The sequence below is a fragment of the Anomaloglossus baeobatrachus genome, chromosome 6 (genome assembly GCF_048569485.1).
Source record: "Anomaloglossus baeobatrachus isolate aAnoBae1 chromosome 6, aAnoBae1.hap1, whole genome shotgun sequence".
In the NCBI taxonomy this organism is placed as follows: Eukaryota; Metazoa; Chordata; class Amphibia; order Anura; family Aromobatidae; genus Anomaloglossus; species Anomaloglossus baeobatrachus.
The window spans coordinates 238,041,440-238,061,316 of record NC_134358.1 but is presented as its reverse complement, the minus strand read 5'-3'; the positions used below and the strand labels follow the sequence as shown (position 1 = coordinate 238,061,316).

The window sequence follows — 19,877 nt, the reverse complement described above, 5'->3', positions numbered from 1 at the left end:
AGGGACTGCTTTTGGACGTCCCAATTGTCTGGGTCTCCCAATTAGGAGCGAAAAAGAAGAAGGGAATTTTGTTTACTTACCGTAAATTCCTTTTCTTCTAGCTCCAATTGGGAGACCCAGCACCCGCCCTGTTTTTTTCTTAGGGTATTTGTTTTTCGGGTGCACATGTTGTTCATGTTGATAAGTTGTGTTCTCCGATATTGTCTATCGGATTGAATTTGTTTTTGAAACAGTTATTGGCTTTCCTCCTTCTTGCTTTTGCACTAAAACTGAGGGACCCGTGCTCCCACGGGGGGGGTGTATAGCCAGAAGGGGAGGGGCCTTACACTTTTAAGTGTAGTACTTTGTGCGGCCTCCGGAGGCAGTAGCTATACACCCAATTGTCTGGGTCTCCCAATTGGAGCTAGAAGAAAAGGAATTTACGGTAAGTAAACAAAATTCCCTTCTTTTAATCACAGCTTTCATGCATCTTGGCTGCTTTCCACCAGTTTTTCACACTGCTTTTGGGTGACCTAATGCCACTCCTGGTGCAAAAATGTAAGCAGCTCTTCTTTGTTTGATGGCTTGTGACTATCCATCTTCCTCTTGATTACATTCCAGAGGTTTTCAGTGGGGTTCAGGTCTGGAGATTGGACTGGCCATGACAGAGTTTTGATGTGGTGGTCCTTCATTCACACATTGATTGACCCAGCCTTGTGGCATGGCGCATTGTTTTGCTGGAAAAACCAGTCCTCAGAGTTGAGGATCATTGCCTGAGCAGGAGGAAGCAACTGTTTTTCCAGGATAACCTTGTATGTGGCTTAATTCATACGTCCTTCGCAAAGTTTAATCTACCCAATTCCAGCCTTGCTGAAGCATCACCAGATCACTGATCCTCCACCAAATTTCAGAGTGGGTGCAAGACACTGTAGCTTGTACCCCTCTCCAGGTCTCAGTTTAACAATTAGACAACCAGGTGTTGGGCAAAGATGAAAATTAGACTCATCAGAGAAGATTACCTTACTCTTTGGCAAACCTAAGCTTGGCTCTCCTTTGCTTCTCACTGATGAAAGGCTTTTTTCTAGCTTTACATGACTTGAGCCCTGTGCCTCTAGGAGCCTGAACGAACTGCTCTTAACATGCACTTCACCCCAGCTGCCATTTGCTATTTCTTTTGTAGGTCACTTGATGTCATCCTGCGGTTGCTGAGTGACATTAAAATAAGATGACTGTCATCCCGGTCACTGGACAGTCTCTTTCACCCTCTACCGGTCTGTACTCTGGTTGGAATTAAACGGACACTGGAATGGAATGGCTGTCAGACATGTAGAGAAGCTGATTTTTATAAGAATGTGCAGTGGTCTCTTAATTCTTGCCAGAGCTGCATTTGGGCAGCAGAAGGAAATAACTGTCTGTATGTGTATATATGTGTGTCTATCTACCTGTGTGTCTATATATTTATATATATATATATATATATATATATATATATATATATATATATATATATATATATATATATATATATATATCCATTTAAGACAAACCTGAAGGAAAATGCAGTGCTGCCTTCTGATTTTTTTGAATATATCTATATGATAAAATTTCTATTTTTCATTTTTTTTTTAAATATTTTATTTTTTTATGTAAAGGGTGAATCGTCTAAAGTTAAGAAAACAAACAAGGAAGGTGTGGCACAAAGTCTCTCCTTCTCAAAGTTAAACCTCCCTGGTGTCTCAGGCCTCCTAACCCCTGGGGATTCACTTCCTCAGCCCTCAGGTGGGTGTGTGTTCCATTATTGAAATATTAGTGTGACACAAAGGAAGAAATAACACATTGCATATTTGTGCTTCTGGACAATGCAGAAAGAGGTCTACATAATAATAGCCATTTAGTTTGAGGGTATATTTTCACTAGTGATGAGCTAGCACTACCATGCTTGGGTGCTGGTATGAGCTCCCGGACGGGTGCGACTCGAGTACCCAAGTACAATAGAAATCAGTTGGGAGCTCGATCATTTTCTGGGAAATCTGAAAAAATGCTTGAGCTTCCCATTGACTTCCATTATAAACGCATACTCGAATGGCGCCTATCTGAGTGTCCAACTGCTCATTACAAGCACTGAGCACCCAAGCATGGTAGTTCTCCCTCATCACAAATTTTCTCATAGTAGTTGTGCCTTAGTTTTTGCCACATGACCAAGAACCACACCTCAAAATTCGTGAATTTTAATCCTAAAATCGTGCAGCTTGTGACACCTACATTATGTATATAGCCTTGAAGTGTGTTCAGTATGTGGGAATGGAGTCTTTGTGCTGTACATACATGAGTCTTACAAACCACAATCAGATCAGTGACACTAGTGTGGACAAGAAAGGTGTCCACAACTCATGACCGACAGTAACTAAGCTATAATTTACTGCTCACAATTTATTACTGCTTATTACGCATGTAGCTTTCGACCCCTTTAGTGTTCTGGCTTAATAAAGGCTCTTATGATCTAACAAATCCAATTATTACCATCTCGACCATTTAAAAACACTTAAAGATGATACATTTGTGTTGCTATAATTGCTCTATAAAGCAGTTCTTTATCGCTTTTATGTCCACAATATGTGAATGCAAACTTTTTTTTTCAGGAACTTTACCATTATCTGACCAGGACATCATGGATCCGTTGGATGATAACTCTTCTGCGAGTGTTCCTTCGGAAGAGGTACGGTTTTAGCCCTACAATATTTTGTACTATAGAATATCTTTTAATGTCTGGAAGTTTGTGTATATTTCTGTAATGTTGATTTAATAAAGAGCATAATAGGTGGAACATGTAATACTTTTTATTTTTTTTTTCAGTCCCCACAACGGGATTCTTCAAAGAAAATAAATATTCAAAGCCGTGAAGACAAGATTGGTACTTTATTATTTTATTTTTTCTAAGTCACCAAGGTTCTGCCAGTCTCTCAGTTGTTCATTTCTAAATAAATTGCTGGTGGAAGAAAGCTTTTCTGGTCAATGGCTGATTAAAGGATAGCGACTGACGAACAGGGCTCTCCTTCAGAAGGGTGAACCCACATGATCCTTTTAGCAGATTGTGTATGGTGTGCAACAGCTAGCAATGCAAGGGCATCCTAAAATCCTCTATAAGGGAACTGCTACCAAACCCTCAGAAAAAGAATCCACCCAAATAGATGAAAGGAATGCAGTAAAGTCTGAATTGAGGCACACTCCAAAACAATGTTGTATAGAAGGTAAAACATGTAGTCCGCAAAATATGTACTCCCTAAAGACGTATACCCTATATAAAAAAAATAAAAAGTGAAGTGCCATCACTATAGTGGTACACCCCCATACATATCCGCTTTCAACCTCTAAACATAAGGGTGAAAAGCTGGTGCAGTGTCCAATCTGTTTATTAGAGTTATAAGGCAAATGTCCAAGCAAAAATAGAAGCTATCTAGACAATTAATGTTTATGGATGAAAAAATATATAGGTGAATGCACAAAATATGATTCTGGACCTTGCAGCTTCAAGGATCCCCTCTGAGCATGGATAACAGGAGAGAAAAGCATATGAACAAAGGTGTGCAGAACACCAATGGTTATGGGCTTCTTCTGGGCCAGGGGTGGAGCAGAGACCTCATGGGTATTTTAATTTATTGGTTTTAAATCCTGCACATTAAGGGCGCATTCATGTCTTTTTTTTTTTTTTTTTTACATGTACTAAAAAAACGGTCTTAGTTTTGTGAATATTTTTATTTTATCGGAGTTTGATCTGCATTTCATCAGTTTCCCTCTGAGAGAATAAAAAATGTCTCCACCTTCTATCTAGTAGTCTGTGAAAAACGGGCAGCACTTGGTGGTATCTGAGAGCTGTCCAACTTTTTTCAAAGACCTAGACTTTTATTGCCACTTCTACAACCTGATCAGTATAAGGGCTCATGCGCACATAACTGTTTAATATTCTGCAGTGATTTGACAGCACATGTGCGCTTCAAATCGCTGCAGAAACACTGCATAATAAATGCAAATTTTTTTTGTAGACAAAAAGCAGATTTCATGCGCTATGGCTGTTGTCCCCACCATAGATAAAGAGGGAGCTGCATCCAGAACGCGCAAATAATTGACATGCTGCTTTTATGAACGCACGGATTTGGGTCAAAATTTTAGCACCTAAATCGCTGTGTTCAAAAAAGCTTTGTCTCATATATTGTGCAGTGAACGCAGGAGGCATGCATTTACGCTGCAGTGCTATACGTAGCGTAAATGCATGTAAGTACGCAACGTACACACGAGCCCTTAAACCTGTCTCTGCGATTTTTACATGGACAGCTCAGCTCAGTCCATGAAAAAAGTGGACATGTGAACAGCCCCATAAACGTTTAATAGGCTTCAACTCTGAGCGAACCCAAACTGTAAAGTTTGAGTTCGTACCGAACACTCACTTAAAAAATAAAAAAGGAAACAGAAAACGGTGTCAGAGTTTAGGTGCTGTTCGCGTGCTAACCACTCAATCGAGCATAGGGGTGCTTGGGTACGCTCAGTACTCAGCCCATTGCGGGCCGCTTGCAGTCTCTGGCTCTCACTGGGGATAAAAACAACATTGTTAGATGTAGTGTGTCCGATTTAAAAAAAAAAAAAACCCCACACACCACCCTCTCTCCCCCCTGAAATGTTCTGATTATCGCTGGCTGTATGTGGGCGAAGAGTCAAACTGCCCAATCAGTAACTTCCAATTTAATTCGGAATTCGGGATGAATTTTAGAAAAAGTTAAGATGTGGACCCAGATTTGAGCTAAATTCCAGCAGAACCCGAACTTCTACAGGACCGCTCATCACTATCCGTGAAAGACACAAATGGAGCTTGTATGTGGAGCTCTACAGTGATCCCTAACTTGTAGCGATACAAGGAAACAGATGGACTCAATCAGAAATTGTCTGCTGGAGGTTGAATAGCCACTCTGCTTACCATGACATAGAAAAGTGTGCTATACTGTGCATGTGTTGGCCACTGCTTTATTACAAGTTATCAAATATTGGTGTAATAGTGTCACTACATCTGACATCAGTGTAACATGGATTTCTCTCCTTTTTAATATCATATTAGAGCCGATAAAAGAGCTGCACCCTTCAAGCAAAGATTGGGATTCTAAGAAAAGGAAGCGCTCCGGTAATGAAGAGTTGCAAATTACTTTAAAACCACGTAAACTATTCGGCTCTGGTGAGGAAAAACTCACTGCTAAAAAGATTCTGATTATCTATGCATCTGCTTATATTGCACACTTAGGGGTACTTTGCACACTATGACATCGCAAGTCGATGCTGCGATGCCGAGCGCGATAGTCCCCGCCCCCATCGCAGCAGCGATATCTTGTGATTGCTGCCGTAGCGAACATTATCGCTACGGCAGCTTCACATGCACTTACCTGCCCTGCGACGGCGCTCTGGTCGGCGAACCGCCTCCTTCCTAAGGGGGCGGGTCGTGCGGCGCCACAGGGACGTCACACGGCCAATAGGAGCGGAGAGGCAGAGATGAACGGGACGCAAACATCCCGCCCACCTCCTTCCTTCCTCATTGCAGCCGGGACGCAGGAAAGGTGATGTTCCTCGCTCCTGCGGCTTCATACACAGCGATGTGTGCTGCCTGCTGGAACGAGGAACAACATCGTACCGTCGCTGCTGCGAAATTATGGAAATGTCGGACCCTACACCGATCATATGATAACGACACTTTTGCGCTCGTTAATCGTATGTAAAAGATTCACATACTGCGTTGTCGACAGCGACGCCAAATGTACGTCACTTTCGATTTGACCCCACCAACATCGCACCTGCGATGTCGTAGTGTGCAAAGTACCCCTTAGTTTTCGAGACTGGCGGAGAGTAAAGCCCCCTATCACATTTAACGACTTTATAGCGATCCCGACCTGATAAGGATCGCTGGTAAGTTGCTACGTGGTCGCTGGTGAGATGTCAAACAGTCAGATTTTCCCAATGGCGCAGCAACGATACAGCGACCTGTATAACGATCTCTGTGGTCGTTGGGACCCTGTCACACGGCAGCTAGTGTGATGATTCAGACCTAGATTAGGGATGTAGTGTTTGACGTTGTAGCCACGTAGTCGTCAACGAGGTCGTTGGTAAGGCGTCAAACACACTGATGCATCCTGCCCAGCAGGACCTCGACAATCAAAAAATGGTCCAGGCCGTACCGACACGACCAGCGATCTCACAGCAGGGGCCTGGTCGCTGGAATGTGTCAAACGTAGCGATATCGCTGGCGAGGTCGTTGTTGCGGCACAGCATCTGTGACTCAGCAGCGATCTCGCTATGTGTGAAGGTACCTTTTTAAGTTTTGTTCTAGTCGCCCAGCAGCAGTCCTGTGTGCAGATTGAATTTACTAAATTACAAAGGGAAATCTAAACCTGGTTTTGATATGCCGTGAACAACTAGAACGAGCCTCCATGGGGCCTATACATTAAATACATTCTGATTCAATGTATTTATTTCATGTATTCTACACATCAGACTAAACACTTTTCTTTTTCGCTCCTAATTGGGAGACCCAGACAATTGGGTGTATAGCTATTGCCTCCGGAGGCCACACAAAGTATTACACTTAAAAGTGTAAGGCCCCTCCCCTTCTGGCTATACACCCCCAGTGGGATCACTGGCTCACCAGTTTTGTGCTTTGTGCGAAGGAACACATCCACGCATAGCTCCACTGTTTAGTCAGCAGCAGCTGCTGACTATGTCGGATGGAAGAAAAGAGGGCCCATACAGGGCTCCCAGCATGCTCCCTTCTCACCCCACTTCATGTCGGAGGTGTTTGTTAAGGTTGAGGTACCCATTGCGGGTACGGAGGCTGGAGCCCACATGCTGCTTCCTTCCCCATCCCTTTTTACAGGGCTCTGGGTGAAGTGGGATTCTATCGGTCTCCAGGCACTGAGACCGTGCTCCATCCACAGCCCCTGGTATCTGCTGGACATGGAGCGGAGTATCTTCAGGGACATGGCCCTGCTACATGGAGGTACTCTGTGTCCCTGTGGGGACCGCGCAGACACACGGCAGCACTGCTGGGTGTGTTAGTGCGCCAGGGACAGCGGCGCTGTCCGCACTAGTGCCATCGCACACCACAGCGTTGCTGGGTGTGTTAGTGTATTGGGTGACTACTGCGCTAACCGCCGCTGCCACTTTTATTTAAGGCGCCGCTGGGATTTGTGGTGCGCCGGGGACTTCCGCGCCGGCCAGCACTGATATGCCGGCCGCGCTTATTAACTCGAGTCCCCGGCTTCTGGGCCTAGTCTCCCTTCGTTACCGCCCACAGGCCTGACAGTCAGGGTAGGGGCGTGACGCTGCATAGCACAGCAGCGCTGAGAGCTGGAGTATGTTTTGCATACTCCACCCCTCTCACTGTGTGCACTGTGAAACCGGATTCCCGCACTTTCTCAGGCACGCCCACGGCTTCCTTCTCTACAGGGACGCCGGCAGCCATTAGTGTCAGTTTCTGTACGATACAGAGACAAGTGTGGAAGACCCTGGCATTCTGATTGTCACACAATCGCTGCAACAGGCGTTAAGCAGCACCTGTGGTGCTAACCCCACTAGTGCAGAAGTGCACTTATAGATATGCTTGTACTATATACATTGCACTGTTTGGTCGCACGTTGTATATACCCTCCTGGATTGTGCGGAGGAGTTATCAGCATATTCTCTGTGTAAAACAAAGGTGCAGAACCACATGTTTTTCTATGCAGCCGGTACAGCATGTACGGCTATACGGCCGGCAGGTTACATAGACCCCCATTATGTCTAACTCAGCCGGAGTCTCTGCTAATGGCCAGAGGATGAGGACGTTGTCTGCAGTATTTACTGACAGATTTTCTGAGACTATGGCTATGATACTAGAAGCCTAGCAGTCCGGACATGTCTCTCACAACATGGGCACTGTTGAATCATTGATCCATGGCCCCCCTCAGTGTGAACAACTAACAGCTCCGGGAATGTCACACGCATCCCAGAGTCACGGCTCTGCACAGACGTCAGTCCCAGACAGCCTAAGCGGGCTCACTATGAGCGGCCCTCGGTTTCATCAGGGTCCTAGCAGAAGGACTCTCTGTGTAATGAGGCGGAAGTAGCGGCTCAGGATTCTGATCCTGAGACCGCTCTCAATCTGGATACACCTAATGGTGACGCCATAGTGAATAATCTTATAGCGTCCATCAATAGAATGTTGGTTATTTCTCACCCAGCTCCTCCAGTGGATGAGTCAGCTTCACGTATTTTTCTGGACCACTCTGCCTTCAGAGAGGCAGTCCAGGAACACCACACTTATCCAGATATGCGCTTCTCCAAACGGCTTAGGATACACGTTATCCCTGCCCCCTGACGTGGTCAAGGACTGGACCCAGTGTCCCAAGCGGCATCCTCCAATCTCCAGGCTTGTAGCTAGATCCATAGTTGCAGTGGGAGATGGAGCTGCACTTAAAGATGCCACTGACAGACAGATGGATCTCTGGTCTAAATCCATCTATGAGACTGTCGGCGCACCGTTGGCCCCAGCATTCTCACCTTGGGGCACTCCAAGCTATTTCAGCTTGTCTTACACAGATTGACACGGTTACACGTACATCTGTGCCGCAGGTGGCATCCTTAACCTCTCAAATGTCTGCATTTGTTTCTTACGCGATTCAGGTTGCCCTAGACTCTGCGAACCGTACGGCAGTAGCCTACGCTGCTCCGTGTTTTTAAGCAGAGCCTGGTCTGCTCGTTAAGTGAATGGAAGGCAGATTCTGCTTCCAAAAAAGGTTGCTTAACCAGTTGCCTTTTTCTGCTGACCGACTGTTTGGTGAGCGTTTGGATGTAACCATTAAACAGTCCAGGGGTAAGGATTCATCCTTTCCTCAGCCCGGACACAACAAACCCCAACAGAGCAGGAGGCAGTCGTGGTTTCGGTCTTTTCGAGGCTCGGGCAGGTCCCATTTTTCCTCGTCCAATGTGGACTCAAAAGGATCAGAGGAGCTCAGATTCTTGGCGGGCTCAGTCACGCCCAAAAAAGAGACAGTCTGAAAACCCGCTTCCAAGGCGGCTTCCTCATGACTTGCGGCCTCCTCTCTCCGCATCCTCGGTCGGTAGCAGGCTCACCCGCCTTGGCGATATTTAGCTGCCATAGGTCAATGACCGTTGGGTGTGAGACATTCTGTCTCACGGGTACAGGATAGAGCTCACTTCTCGTCCTCCAACTCGATTCTTCAGAACTTCTCCACCTCCCGGCCGAGCCGCTGCTCTTCTGCAAACAGGGTGCACTCTATAGGCAGAAAGAGTGATGACCCCCGTTCCTCTTCAGGAACAAGGTCACGGTTTTTACCCCAAATTATTTGCGGTGCCTATAAGAACGGGCCGTTCCGTCCCGTTCTGGATCTAAAACTGATCAGCAAGCTCGTGGACACCAGGCGGTTCCGGATGGAATCCCTCCGCCATGTCATCGCCTCAATGTCCCAAGGAGATTTCCTAGCATCATTAGGCATCAAGGATGCTTATCCACACGTGCCGATTGATCCAGAGCACTAGCGTTTCTACGCTTCATTATAGCAGACGAACACCTTCTGTTCGTAGCTCTACCTTCCGGCTAGCGACAGTCCCACTGGTCTTCGCCAAGGTCAGGGCAGCAGTAGTCACAGTCCTGCACTCTGTGTCACTCTGTGATCCCATATTTAGACGATCTACTTGTCAAGGCACTCTCTTAGGAAACATGCCGACACTGCCCGAACGTTGCGCTGGAGACTCTCTAGAGTTTTGGGTGGATCATCAACTTTTTGAAGTCAGATCCGACCCCGACCCTATCGCTAACATATCTAGGCATGGAGTTTCATACTCTCTCAGCGATAGTGAAGCTTCCGCTAGACAAACAGCATTCACTACGGGCTGCAATCTCTTCTTTAAGAACCAGTCGCACACATTGAGACGCCTCATGCACTTCCTACGTAAGATGGTAGCAATGGAGGCAGTTCTTTTCGCGCAGTTTCATCTGCGTCCACTACAATGTGACATTCTCCGCCAATGGGACGGGGAGTCGACCTCCCTCAACAGAGTCGTCTTTCTTTCTCAGGCGGCCAAGGAATCTCTACGGTGGTGGCTTCTTCCCACCTCATGGTCAAAAAGAAGGTCCTTCCTATCCCCATCCTGGGCGATAGTTACGACAGACGCGAGTCTATCAGGGTGGGGAGCAGTTTTTCTCCACCACAGCGCTCAGGGTACGTGGACTCAGCAAGAGTCCACCCTTCAGATCAATGTTCTTGAACACAGAGCAGTGTATCTTGCCCTACAAACCTTCCAACAGCAGCTGGACAGCAAGCAAATCCGACTTCAGTCGGACAACTCCACAGCGGTGGCATACATCAACCACCAAGGAAGAACGCGCAACCGGCAAGCCTTCCAGGAAGTCCGGCAGGTTCTGATGTGGATATCCACAGTTCACATCCCAGGCGTGGAAAACTAGAAAGCTGACTTCCTAAGTCGCCGGGGTGTGGCCGAAAGGGTATGGTCTCTTCACCCGGACGGGTTTCAGGAGATCTGGCGCCGCTGACAGAGGCCGGACGTCGATCTAATGGCGTCACGGCACAACAACAATGTGCCAGCTTCATGGCACGGTTTCACAATCATCGAGCTCTGGCGGCAGACGCCTTAGTTCAGCATTGGTCGCAGTTCCAGCTACCTTATGTGCCACCTCTGGCATTGTTGCCCAGAGTGCTGCGCTAGATCAGGACCGACTGCGGCCGCGCCATCCTCGTCGCTACAGATTGGCCGAGGATGTTGTGGTTCCCGGTTCTGTGGTGCCTCACGGTAGGCTAACCGGGGGCACTACCAGACCAATCAAACTGGCTGTCTCAAGGGCCATTCTTCCATTTGAATTCTACGGCCCTCAACCTGATGGTGTGGCATTGAGTCCTGGAACCTAGTGTCGTCAGGATTACCTCAGGACGTGGTTGCCACCATGAGACAGGCTAGCATACCAACGTCCGCCAAAATTGACCACAGGACGTGGAAGATATTCTTATCTCGGTGCTCGGCGCAGGGTGTTTCTCCCTGGCCGGTTGCATCGTCTATGTTTCCTTCCTTCCTGCAATCTAGGTTGGAAAAAGGGTTGTCGCTCAGTTCCCTTTAGGGACAAGTCTCAGCGCTATCTGTATTTTTTCAGAAACGACTTCCTCAGGTACGCACGTTCCTACGGGGAGTTTGTCGTCTCAGCACTCCGTACAAGCGGCCGTTAGAGCCCTGGGATCTGAACAAGGTTCTAATTGCTCTCCAGATGCCGCCTTTCGAGCCTTTGAAAGAGGTCTCCCTTCCCGCTTTTCTCGGGAAGTGGCCTTCTAGTAACGGTCTCGTCTCTTAGGAGAGTTTCCGAGCTAGCAACGCTCTCATACAAATCTCCCTTCCTGGTCCTTCACCAGGACAGGGTAGTTCTGCGTCCGATTCCGGAATTTCTCCCTAAGGTGGTATCCCACTTTCATATCAATCAGGATATCACCTCACCTTCTTTGTGTCCTCGTCCAGTCCATCAATTTCAGAAGGATTTGCATCTGTTGGTTCTGGTGAGAGCACTCAGGTTCTACTTCCCGCATGGCGCTCCTGCGCCACCCGGATGCACTCTTTGTCCTTGTCGCTGGTCGGCGTAAACAGTCGCAAGCTTCTGAATCCACCCTGGCTCGGGGGATCGAGGAACCATTTCTTGAAACCTACAGTTCTACTGGGCTTCTGGTTCTCTCAAGGCTGAAGGCCCATTCTACCAGAGCCGTGGGTGCATCCTGGGCATTACGGCACCAGGCTACGGCTCAGCAGGTGTGTCAGGCACCTACCTGATTGAGTCTGCATACTTTTACCAAGCATTTTCAGGTGCATACCTACGCTTCGGCAGACGCCAGCCTAGGTAGATAAGTCCTTCAGGCGGCGATTGCCCACCTGTAGGAAAGGGCTGTTTGACGGCCCTATCACGAGGTATTTTTACCCACCCAGGGACTGCTTTTGGACGTCCCAATTGTCTGGGTCCCCCAATTAGGAGCGAAAAAGAAGGGAATTTTGTTTACTTACCGTAAATTCCTTTTCTTCTAGCTCCAATTGGGAGACCCAGCACCCGCCCTGTTTTCTCGGGGTTTTTCTGTTTTTTCGGGTACACATGTTGTTCATGTGTTATGGTTCAGTTCTCCGATGTTTCCTCGGATTGAATTGGTCTTTAAACCAGTTATTGGCTTTCCTCCTTCTTGCTTTGGCACTAAAACTGGTGAGCCAGTGATCCCACTGGGGGTGTATAGCCAGAAGGGGAGGGGCCTTACACTTTTAAGTGTAATACTTTGTGTGGCCTCCGGAGGCAATAGCTATACACCCAATTGTCTGGGTCTCCCAATTGGAGCTAGAAGAAAAGGAATTTACGGTAAGTAAACAAAATTCCCTTCTTTAAGGCCCTGTGCGCACTGAATTTTTTTACCGCGTTTTTCTGCATGCTTTGCTGCAGAAAATGTTCATAATCTTGCTGCAGTCCTTCCCCAGAAAAAGCTATGGTAAAAAAAAATGCTGTGCGCGCTCTTTTTTTGTTTATCACAAACCGGTTTTGCTGCGGAATTTCCGCTGCGGAATTAATGTCCATGTCACTTCTTTCTTTGTCGCTCCATTGGGAGACCGACAATTGGGTGTATAGCTTCTGCCTCCGGAGGCCACACAAAGTATTACACTTAAAAAAGTGTAACCCCTCCCCTCTGCCTATACACCCTCCCGTGCATCACGGGCTCCTCAGTTTTATGCTTTGTGTGGAAGGAGGCACACATCCACTCATGCATTCTCATATTAGTTATATCGGTTGGAAGAAAAGTGGGCCCCCACGGGGCCCCCGGCATGTTCCCTTCTCACCCCACTACGTCGGCGGTGCTGTTAAGGTTGAGGTACCCATTGCGGGTACAAAGGCCGGAGCCTCATGCCGTCTCCTTCACCATCCCTTAGCGGCTCTGGGAGAAGTGGGATCCTGACCGGTCATCCAGTTACTGGGACCGTGCTCCCTCCGCAGCCCCTGTGGGAATCTGCCGGACAGGAGTCTATTTATCCTCAGGGACCGGGCCCTGCATCTCTAAGGTACTCTGTGTCCCCATGGGGGCTGTGCATGGAGCGCCTTCATCCCGGACGCTGCAGCAGCTGCTGATTTGTGAAGACCGGCGGACTTCCGCGCCGACCGCGCCTGCTTGTCGGCCGCGGTCTTAAATTTAGTCCCCGGCTTCATTGCGGCCTAGTAGCAAAACTCCCGCCCCCGGGCCTGTCTGTCAGGGGTAAGGGCGGGACTGCCGACCTGACGTCGGATGTGAGAGCCGGAGCATCCTGTATGTTTCCTCCCCCCTCACTGATCACTGTGGGGACCCCAGATTCCCGCACTTTTCTAGCGCCGCCCACGGCTCCCTCCTCCCCAGAGAGCTCCGGCAGCCATTTTTTTGACATTCTGCCGATGGAGGATTTCCAGGAAAGAGCTCTGCAACTCTGGGAGACCTAAGGCAGGGAATCTGGAGGACACCCACTCCGCTTTTTAGCGGTCGGTAAGCCACACCGGTCACCCGGTGCTGGTCCCCCTAGGGTGCCGGAATAGATACTATATATATATATATATATATATATATATATATATATATATATATATATATATATATATATATATATATATATATATATATATATATATATATATATATATATATATATATATATATATATATATATATATATATATATATATTTCTGTTCGGTCGGGCTATATACCTTTTCCCATATGCCCTCAGTGATCACTCTCCTAGGAGACAACAGCATGTCGTCCACAAGGAGCAAGGGTGCCAAGGCACAGGGTTATTTTGCGACCTGTACCTCTTGTGCGGCTATGTTACCTGCGGGTTCCACCTACCCTCACTGTGAGCAATGCTCGACCCCTGTTTTGCTTGCTCAGCCGGAGCCTCGGTCACTAGTGGGCCCCTCGGCTCAGGTAGACCCCCCTGCTCCCCCTGTCCAGGCGGCAGGGACAGAGTTTGCCGTTTTTGCTGAGAAACTCTCTGAGTCACTTTCACAATCCATGGCTCAGTCTATGGACAAATGGTCTGCCAAGCTGCTTGAAGCTTTGCAGTCCAGACCGGTCCTTACACAGGCCCCGGGCCCTGTTGGATCGTCCCCTCCAGGCCCCTCTCTGTCCGCGCCGCAGCGCGCTCCCAGGGGGGCCCTAGGTCTCACGTGGAGGACTCCTGCCCGGACCACAGTCCCAGACCAGCTAAGCGGGCTCGCTGGGAATCTTCCCCGACTTCTTCACGCTGCTCGGGTTCCCAGCTTGAGGACTCTCTGGAGGACGAGGCGGACGTCGCAGCTCAGGGCTCTGACCCTGACGTTGCTCTCAATCTTGATACACCTGAAGGGGACGCCATAGTAAATGACCTTATCTCGTCAATCAACCAGGTTTTAGATATATCTCCCCCGCCGCCACCTGTAGAGGAGTCGACTTCTCAGCAGGAGAAACACCAGTTTCGGTTCCCTAAACGTACACGGAGTGCGTTTTTCGATCACTCTAACTTCAGAGATGCTGTCCAGAAGCCCAGAGTGGTTCCGGACAAGCGCTTTACTAAGCGCCTTACTGACACACGTTACCCCTTCCCCTCTGACGTTGTTAAGGGTTGGGCTCAATGTCCCAAGGTGGATCCTCCAGTCTCTAGATTGGCGGCTAGATCCGTGGTATCGGTGGCAGATGGCTCATCGCTAAAAGATGCCACTGACAGGCAGATAGAGCTCCTGGTGAAATCCATCTATGAAGCCACGGGCGCGTCTTTTGCCCCGGCTTTTGCAGCCGCGTGGGCACTCCAAGCTATCTCAGCTTGTCTGGCTGAGATTAATGCGGTCACACGTAATTCTGCTCCGCAGGTTGCGTCTTTGACTTCTCAGGCGTCAGCTTTTTCTTCCTACGCCATGAATGCAGTTCTAGACTCTGCTAGCCGTACAGCGGTGGCATCCGCTAATTCTGTGGCAGTCCGCAGGGCCATGTGGCTGCGCGAATGGAACGCAGACTCTGCTTCCAAGAGGTTCTTAACCGGTTTGCCGTTTTCTGGCGACCGATTGTTTGGCGAACGATTGGATGAGATTATTAAGGAATCCAAGGGAAAGGACTCCTCCTTACCCCAGTCCAAACCGAAGAGACCTCAGCAACGGAAAATACAATCGAGGTTTCGGTCCTTTCGTCCCTCCGCCAAGCCCCAATCCTCTTCGTCCAACAGGCCGGAGAAAGGCCAGAGGAACTCCTATGCGTGGCGGGCTAAGCCACGCCCCCAAAAACCCGCCGGAGGCAATGCCTCCAAGGCGGCCTCTTCATGACTCTCGGCATCCCCGAACCGCATCCTCGGTCGGTGGCAGGCTCTCCCGCTTTTGCGACGCCTGGTGGCCACATGTTCAAGACCGATGGGTGAGAGACATTCCGTCTTAAGGTTACAGGATAGAGTTCAGCTCTCGTCCCCCGACTCGTTTCTTCAGAACCACTCCGCCCCCCGCGCGGGCCGATGCACTTTTTCAGGCGTTGGACACTCTGAAGACAGAAGGAGTTGTGATCCCTGTTCCCCCCCAGGAACATGGTCGCGGCTTTTACTCCAACTTGTTCGTGGTGCCAAAGAAGGACGGTTCGTTCCGTCCCGTTCTGGACCTCAAACTACTCAACAGACATGTGAGCATCAGACGGTTTCGGATGGAATCTCTCCGCTCGGTCATCGCATCGATGTCACAAGGAGACTTCCTAGCATCGATCGACATCAAGGATGCTTATCTCCATGTGCCGATCGCATCCGAACATCAACGCTTTTTGCGTTTCGCCATCGGGGACGAACACCTTCAGTTCGTGGCATTGCCTTTCGGCCTGGCGACAGCCCCACGGGTGTTCACCAAGGTCATGGCATCTGTTGTTGCGGTCCTACACTCTCAGGGCCACTCGGTGATTCCCTACTTAGACGATCTTCTGGTCAGGGCACCCTCTCAGATGGCGTGTCAAAACAGCCTTACCGTCGCTCTGGCGACTCTCCAGCAGTTCGGGTGGATCATCAACTTCCCAAAATCCAAGTTGACACCGACCCAATCACTGACTTACCTCGGGATGGAGTTTCATACTCAGTCAGCGGTAGTCATGCTACCGCTGGACAAACAGCTTTCTTTGTCGCTCCTAATTGGGAGACCCAGACAATTGGGTGTATAGCTACTGCCTCCGGAGGCCACACAAAGTACTACACTTAAAAGTGTAAGGCCCCTCCCCTTCTGGCTATACACCCCCCCCGTGGGATCACGGGCTCCTCAGTTTTATGCTTTGTGCGAAGGAGGCCAGACATCCACGCATAGCTCCACTGTTTAGTCAGCAGCAGCTGCTGACTATGTCGGATGGAAGAAAAGAGGGCCCATACGAGGGCCCCCAGCATGCTCCCTTCTCACCCCACTTTCTGTCGGCGGTGTTTGTTAAGGTTGAGGTACCCATTGCGGGTACGGAGGCTGGAGCCCACATGCTGATTCCTTCCCCATCCCCATTAGGGCTCTGGGTGAAGTGGGACTTTACCGGTCTCCGGGCACTGAGGCCGTGCTCCATCCACAGCCCCTGGAGGATCTGCTGGATACGGAGCGGAGTTTCCTCAGGGACAGGACCCTGCTCCATCAAGGTACTCCGTGTCCCCGTGCTTATCGCACGCACACTGCAGCATTGCTGGGTGTGTTAGTGCGCCGGGGTAAACAGCGCTGCTGCGCTTGTGCCGTTACTCACTACAGCTCTGCTGAGTGAGGTGACTTAGTACGATCGGCCGATCCGGCCGCGGGGGTCAGTTTTTACTGCGTCGCGGCTGGGATTTGTGCATATATGACGGCCGCGCTAGATTACTACAGTCCCCGGCTTTTGCGGCCTAGTTCGTATCGTTCCCGCCCCCAGACCTGCCAGTCAGGAGGAGGGCGGGACGCTGTACAGACCAGCAGCGCTAAGAGCTGGAGTCTGTTTTACATACTTCAGCCCTCACACTAGGCACAGTGGGACGCAGTTTCCCGCACTTTTGTTTGTGACGCCCACGGTCCGCCCCTCTTCACAGGACGCCGGCAGCCATTCCTGCCTGCACGCTGAGCTGCAGAGGGGAGACGGGGAGACTCAGACAAGGGATTCTACGACCTCACACCCGCTTTTCAGCGGGCGGTAAGCAGCCCTCAAGGGCTCTCCCCCACTTGTGCCATAGTGTACTTTGTATTTTGTGCTGGCAATACTTTGCACTGTACAGTCGCTGGTGATTTTCTGCTATATACCCTCCTTAGATTTCTCAAGGAGACAACAGCATGTCGTCCGCAAAAAGCAAAAGTGCCAAGGCACGGACTTTATATGCTGCTTGTACCGCATGTGGGGCTACTCTACCGGCAGGTTCCACTGACCCCCATTGTGTGCAGTGCTCGGCCCCTGTGGCAATTGCTCAGCCGGGGCCGCTGCTAGAGGTGACCCAGGGAGAACCACCTGTGAATGCTGTCCAGGTGACAGGGACGGAGTTTGCAGCTTTTGCTGACAGATTGTCTATGACTATGTCTAAAATTCTTGAAACATTGCAGTCTAGACCAGTAACTCAGACCATGGGCACTGTGGAATCATTACCCCCTGGTCCCCCTCAGCTGGACCACTTCCTAGCTCCGGGGGTGTCACATGCACCCCAGGGTGACGGCTCTGACTCGGACGACAGTCCCAGACAACCTAAGCGGGCTCGCTATGAGCGACCCTCAACTTCATCACACTGGTCAGGGTCCCAGCGGGACGACTCTCTGTGTGATGAGGCGGATGTAACTGATCAGGAGTCTGATGCTGGGGCCGCTCTCAATCTAGATACCCCGGATGGTGACGCCATAGTGAATGATCTTATAGCGTCCATCAATAAGATGTTAGATATTTCTCCACCAGCCCCTCCTGCGGAGGAGGCAGCTTCACAGCAGGAGAAATTCCATTTCAGGTATCCCAAGCGTAAATTAAGCACTTTTCTGGACCACTCTGACTTTAGAGACGCAATCCAGAAACACCACGCTTATCCAGATAAGCGTTTTTCCAAACGGCTTAAAGATACACGCTATCCTTTTCCCCCTGACGTGGTCAAGGGCTGGACACAGTGTCCCAAGGTGGACCCTCCAATCTCCAGGCTTGCAGCCAGATCTCTAGTTGCAGTGGAAGATGGGGCGGCACTTAAAGATGCCACTGACAGACAGATGGAGCTCTGGTTAAAATCCATCTATGAAGCGATTGGAGCGTCGTAGGCGCCAGCATTCGCAGCCGTATGGGCACTCCAAGCTATTTCAGCTGGGCTTACACAGGTCGATACGGTCACACGTACATCTGCTCCGCAGGTGGCACCCTTGACCTCTCAAATGTCTGCATTCGCGTCTTACGCGATTAATGCTGTCCTAGACTCTACGAGCCGTACGGCGGTGGCGTCAGCCAACTCTGTGGTTTTACGCAGAGCCCTGTGGTTGAGAGAATGGAAGGCAGATTCTTCTTCCAAGAAGTGCTTAACCAGTTTGCCTTTTTCTCGTGACCGATTGTTTGGTGAGCGTTTGGATGAAATCATTAAACACTCCAAGGGTAAGGATTCATCCTTACCTCAGCCCAGACAAAACAAACCCCAACAGAGGAGGGGACAGTCTGGTTTTCGGTCCTTTCGAGGCTCAGGCAGGTCCCAATTCTACTCGTCCAAAAGGACTCAAAAGGATCAGAGGGGCTCAGATTCTTGGCGGACTCAATCACGTCCAAAAAAGCCAGCCGGAAGAACCGTTACCAAGACGGCTTCCTCATGACTCTCAGCCTCTCCGCATCCTTGGTCGGTGGCAGGCTCTCCCGCTTTGGCGACATTTGGCTGTCACAGGTCAAAGACCGTTGGGTGAGAGACATTCTGTCTCACGGGTACAGGATAGAGTTCAGCTCTCGTCCTCCAACTCGCTTCTTCAGAACTTCTCCAGCGCCCGACCGAGCCGATGCTCTGCTACAAGCGGTGTCCGCTCTAAAGGCGGAAGGAGTGGTGACTTCTGTTCCTCTTCAGGAACAAGGTCACGGTTTTTACTCCAATTTGTTTGTGGTGCCAAAGAAAGACGGGTCGTTCCGTCCCGTCCTGGATCTAAAGCTGCTCAACAAACACGTAAAAACCAGGAGGTTCCGGATGGAATCTCTCCGCTCCGTTATCGCCTCAATGTCTCAAGGAGATTTCCTAGCATCAATAGACATCAAGGATGCTTATCTCCACGTGCCAATTGCGCCAGAGCATCAGCGTTTTCTACGCTTCGTTATAGGAAGCGAACACCTGCAGTTCGTAGCTCTACCTTTCGGGCTGGCGACAGCCCCTCGGGTCTTCACCAAGGTCATGGCAGCAGTAGTAGCAGTCCTGCACTCGCAAGGTCACTCCGTGATCCCGTATTTGGACGATCTACTTATCAAGGCACCCTCTCAAGAGGCATGCCAACACAGCCTGAACGTGGCACTGAAGACTCTCCAGAGTTTCGGGTGGATTATCAACTTTTCAAAGTCAAATCTAACCCCGACCCAATCACTAACATATCTTGGCATGGAGTTTCATACTCTCTCAGCGATAGTGAAACTTCCACTGGACAAACAGTGTTCACTACAGACAGGGGTGCAATCTCTCCTTCAGGGCCAGTCGCACCCCTTGAGGCGCCTCATGCACTTCCTAGGGAAGATGGTAGCAGCAATGGAAGCAGTTCCTTTTGCGCAGTTTCATCTGCGTCCACTACAATGGGACATTCTCCGCCAATGGGACGGGAAGTCGACGTCCCTCGACAGGGAGGTCTCCCTCTCTCAGGCAGCCAAGGAATCTCTCCGGTGGTGGCTTCTTCCCACCTCATTGTCA

The 19,877-nt window shown here is 49.7% G+C and overlaps 1 protein-coding gene across 1 annotated transcript in view; it reads left to right on the top strand.

The window, feature by feature from the left end:
- The window catches only part of SYCP2L (synaptonemal complex protein 2 like), a 385,988-nt gene that overhangs the window by 239,272 nt on the left and 126,839 nt on the right, over nucleotides 1-19,877 (top strand). The window contains exons 15-18 of the mRNA XM_075316073.1: nucleotides 1,632-1,758; nucleotides 2,619-2,695; nucleotides 2,833-2,890; nucleotides 5,084-5,197. Of these exons, the coding sequence (XP_075172188.1) occupies nucleotides 1,632-1,758; nucleotides 2,619-2,695; nucleotides 2,833-2,890; nucleotides 5,084-5,197 (376 nt within the window). The remainder of the gene's footprint in view (nucleotides 1-1,631; nucleotides 1,759-2,618; nucleotides 2,696-2,832; nucleotides 2,891-5,083; nucleotides 5,198-19,877) is intronic.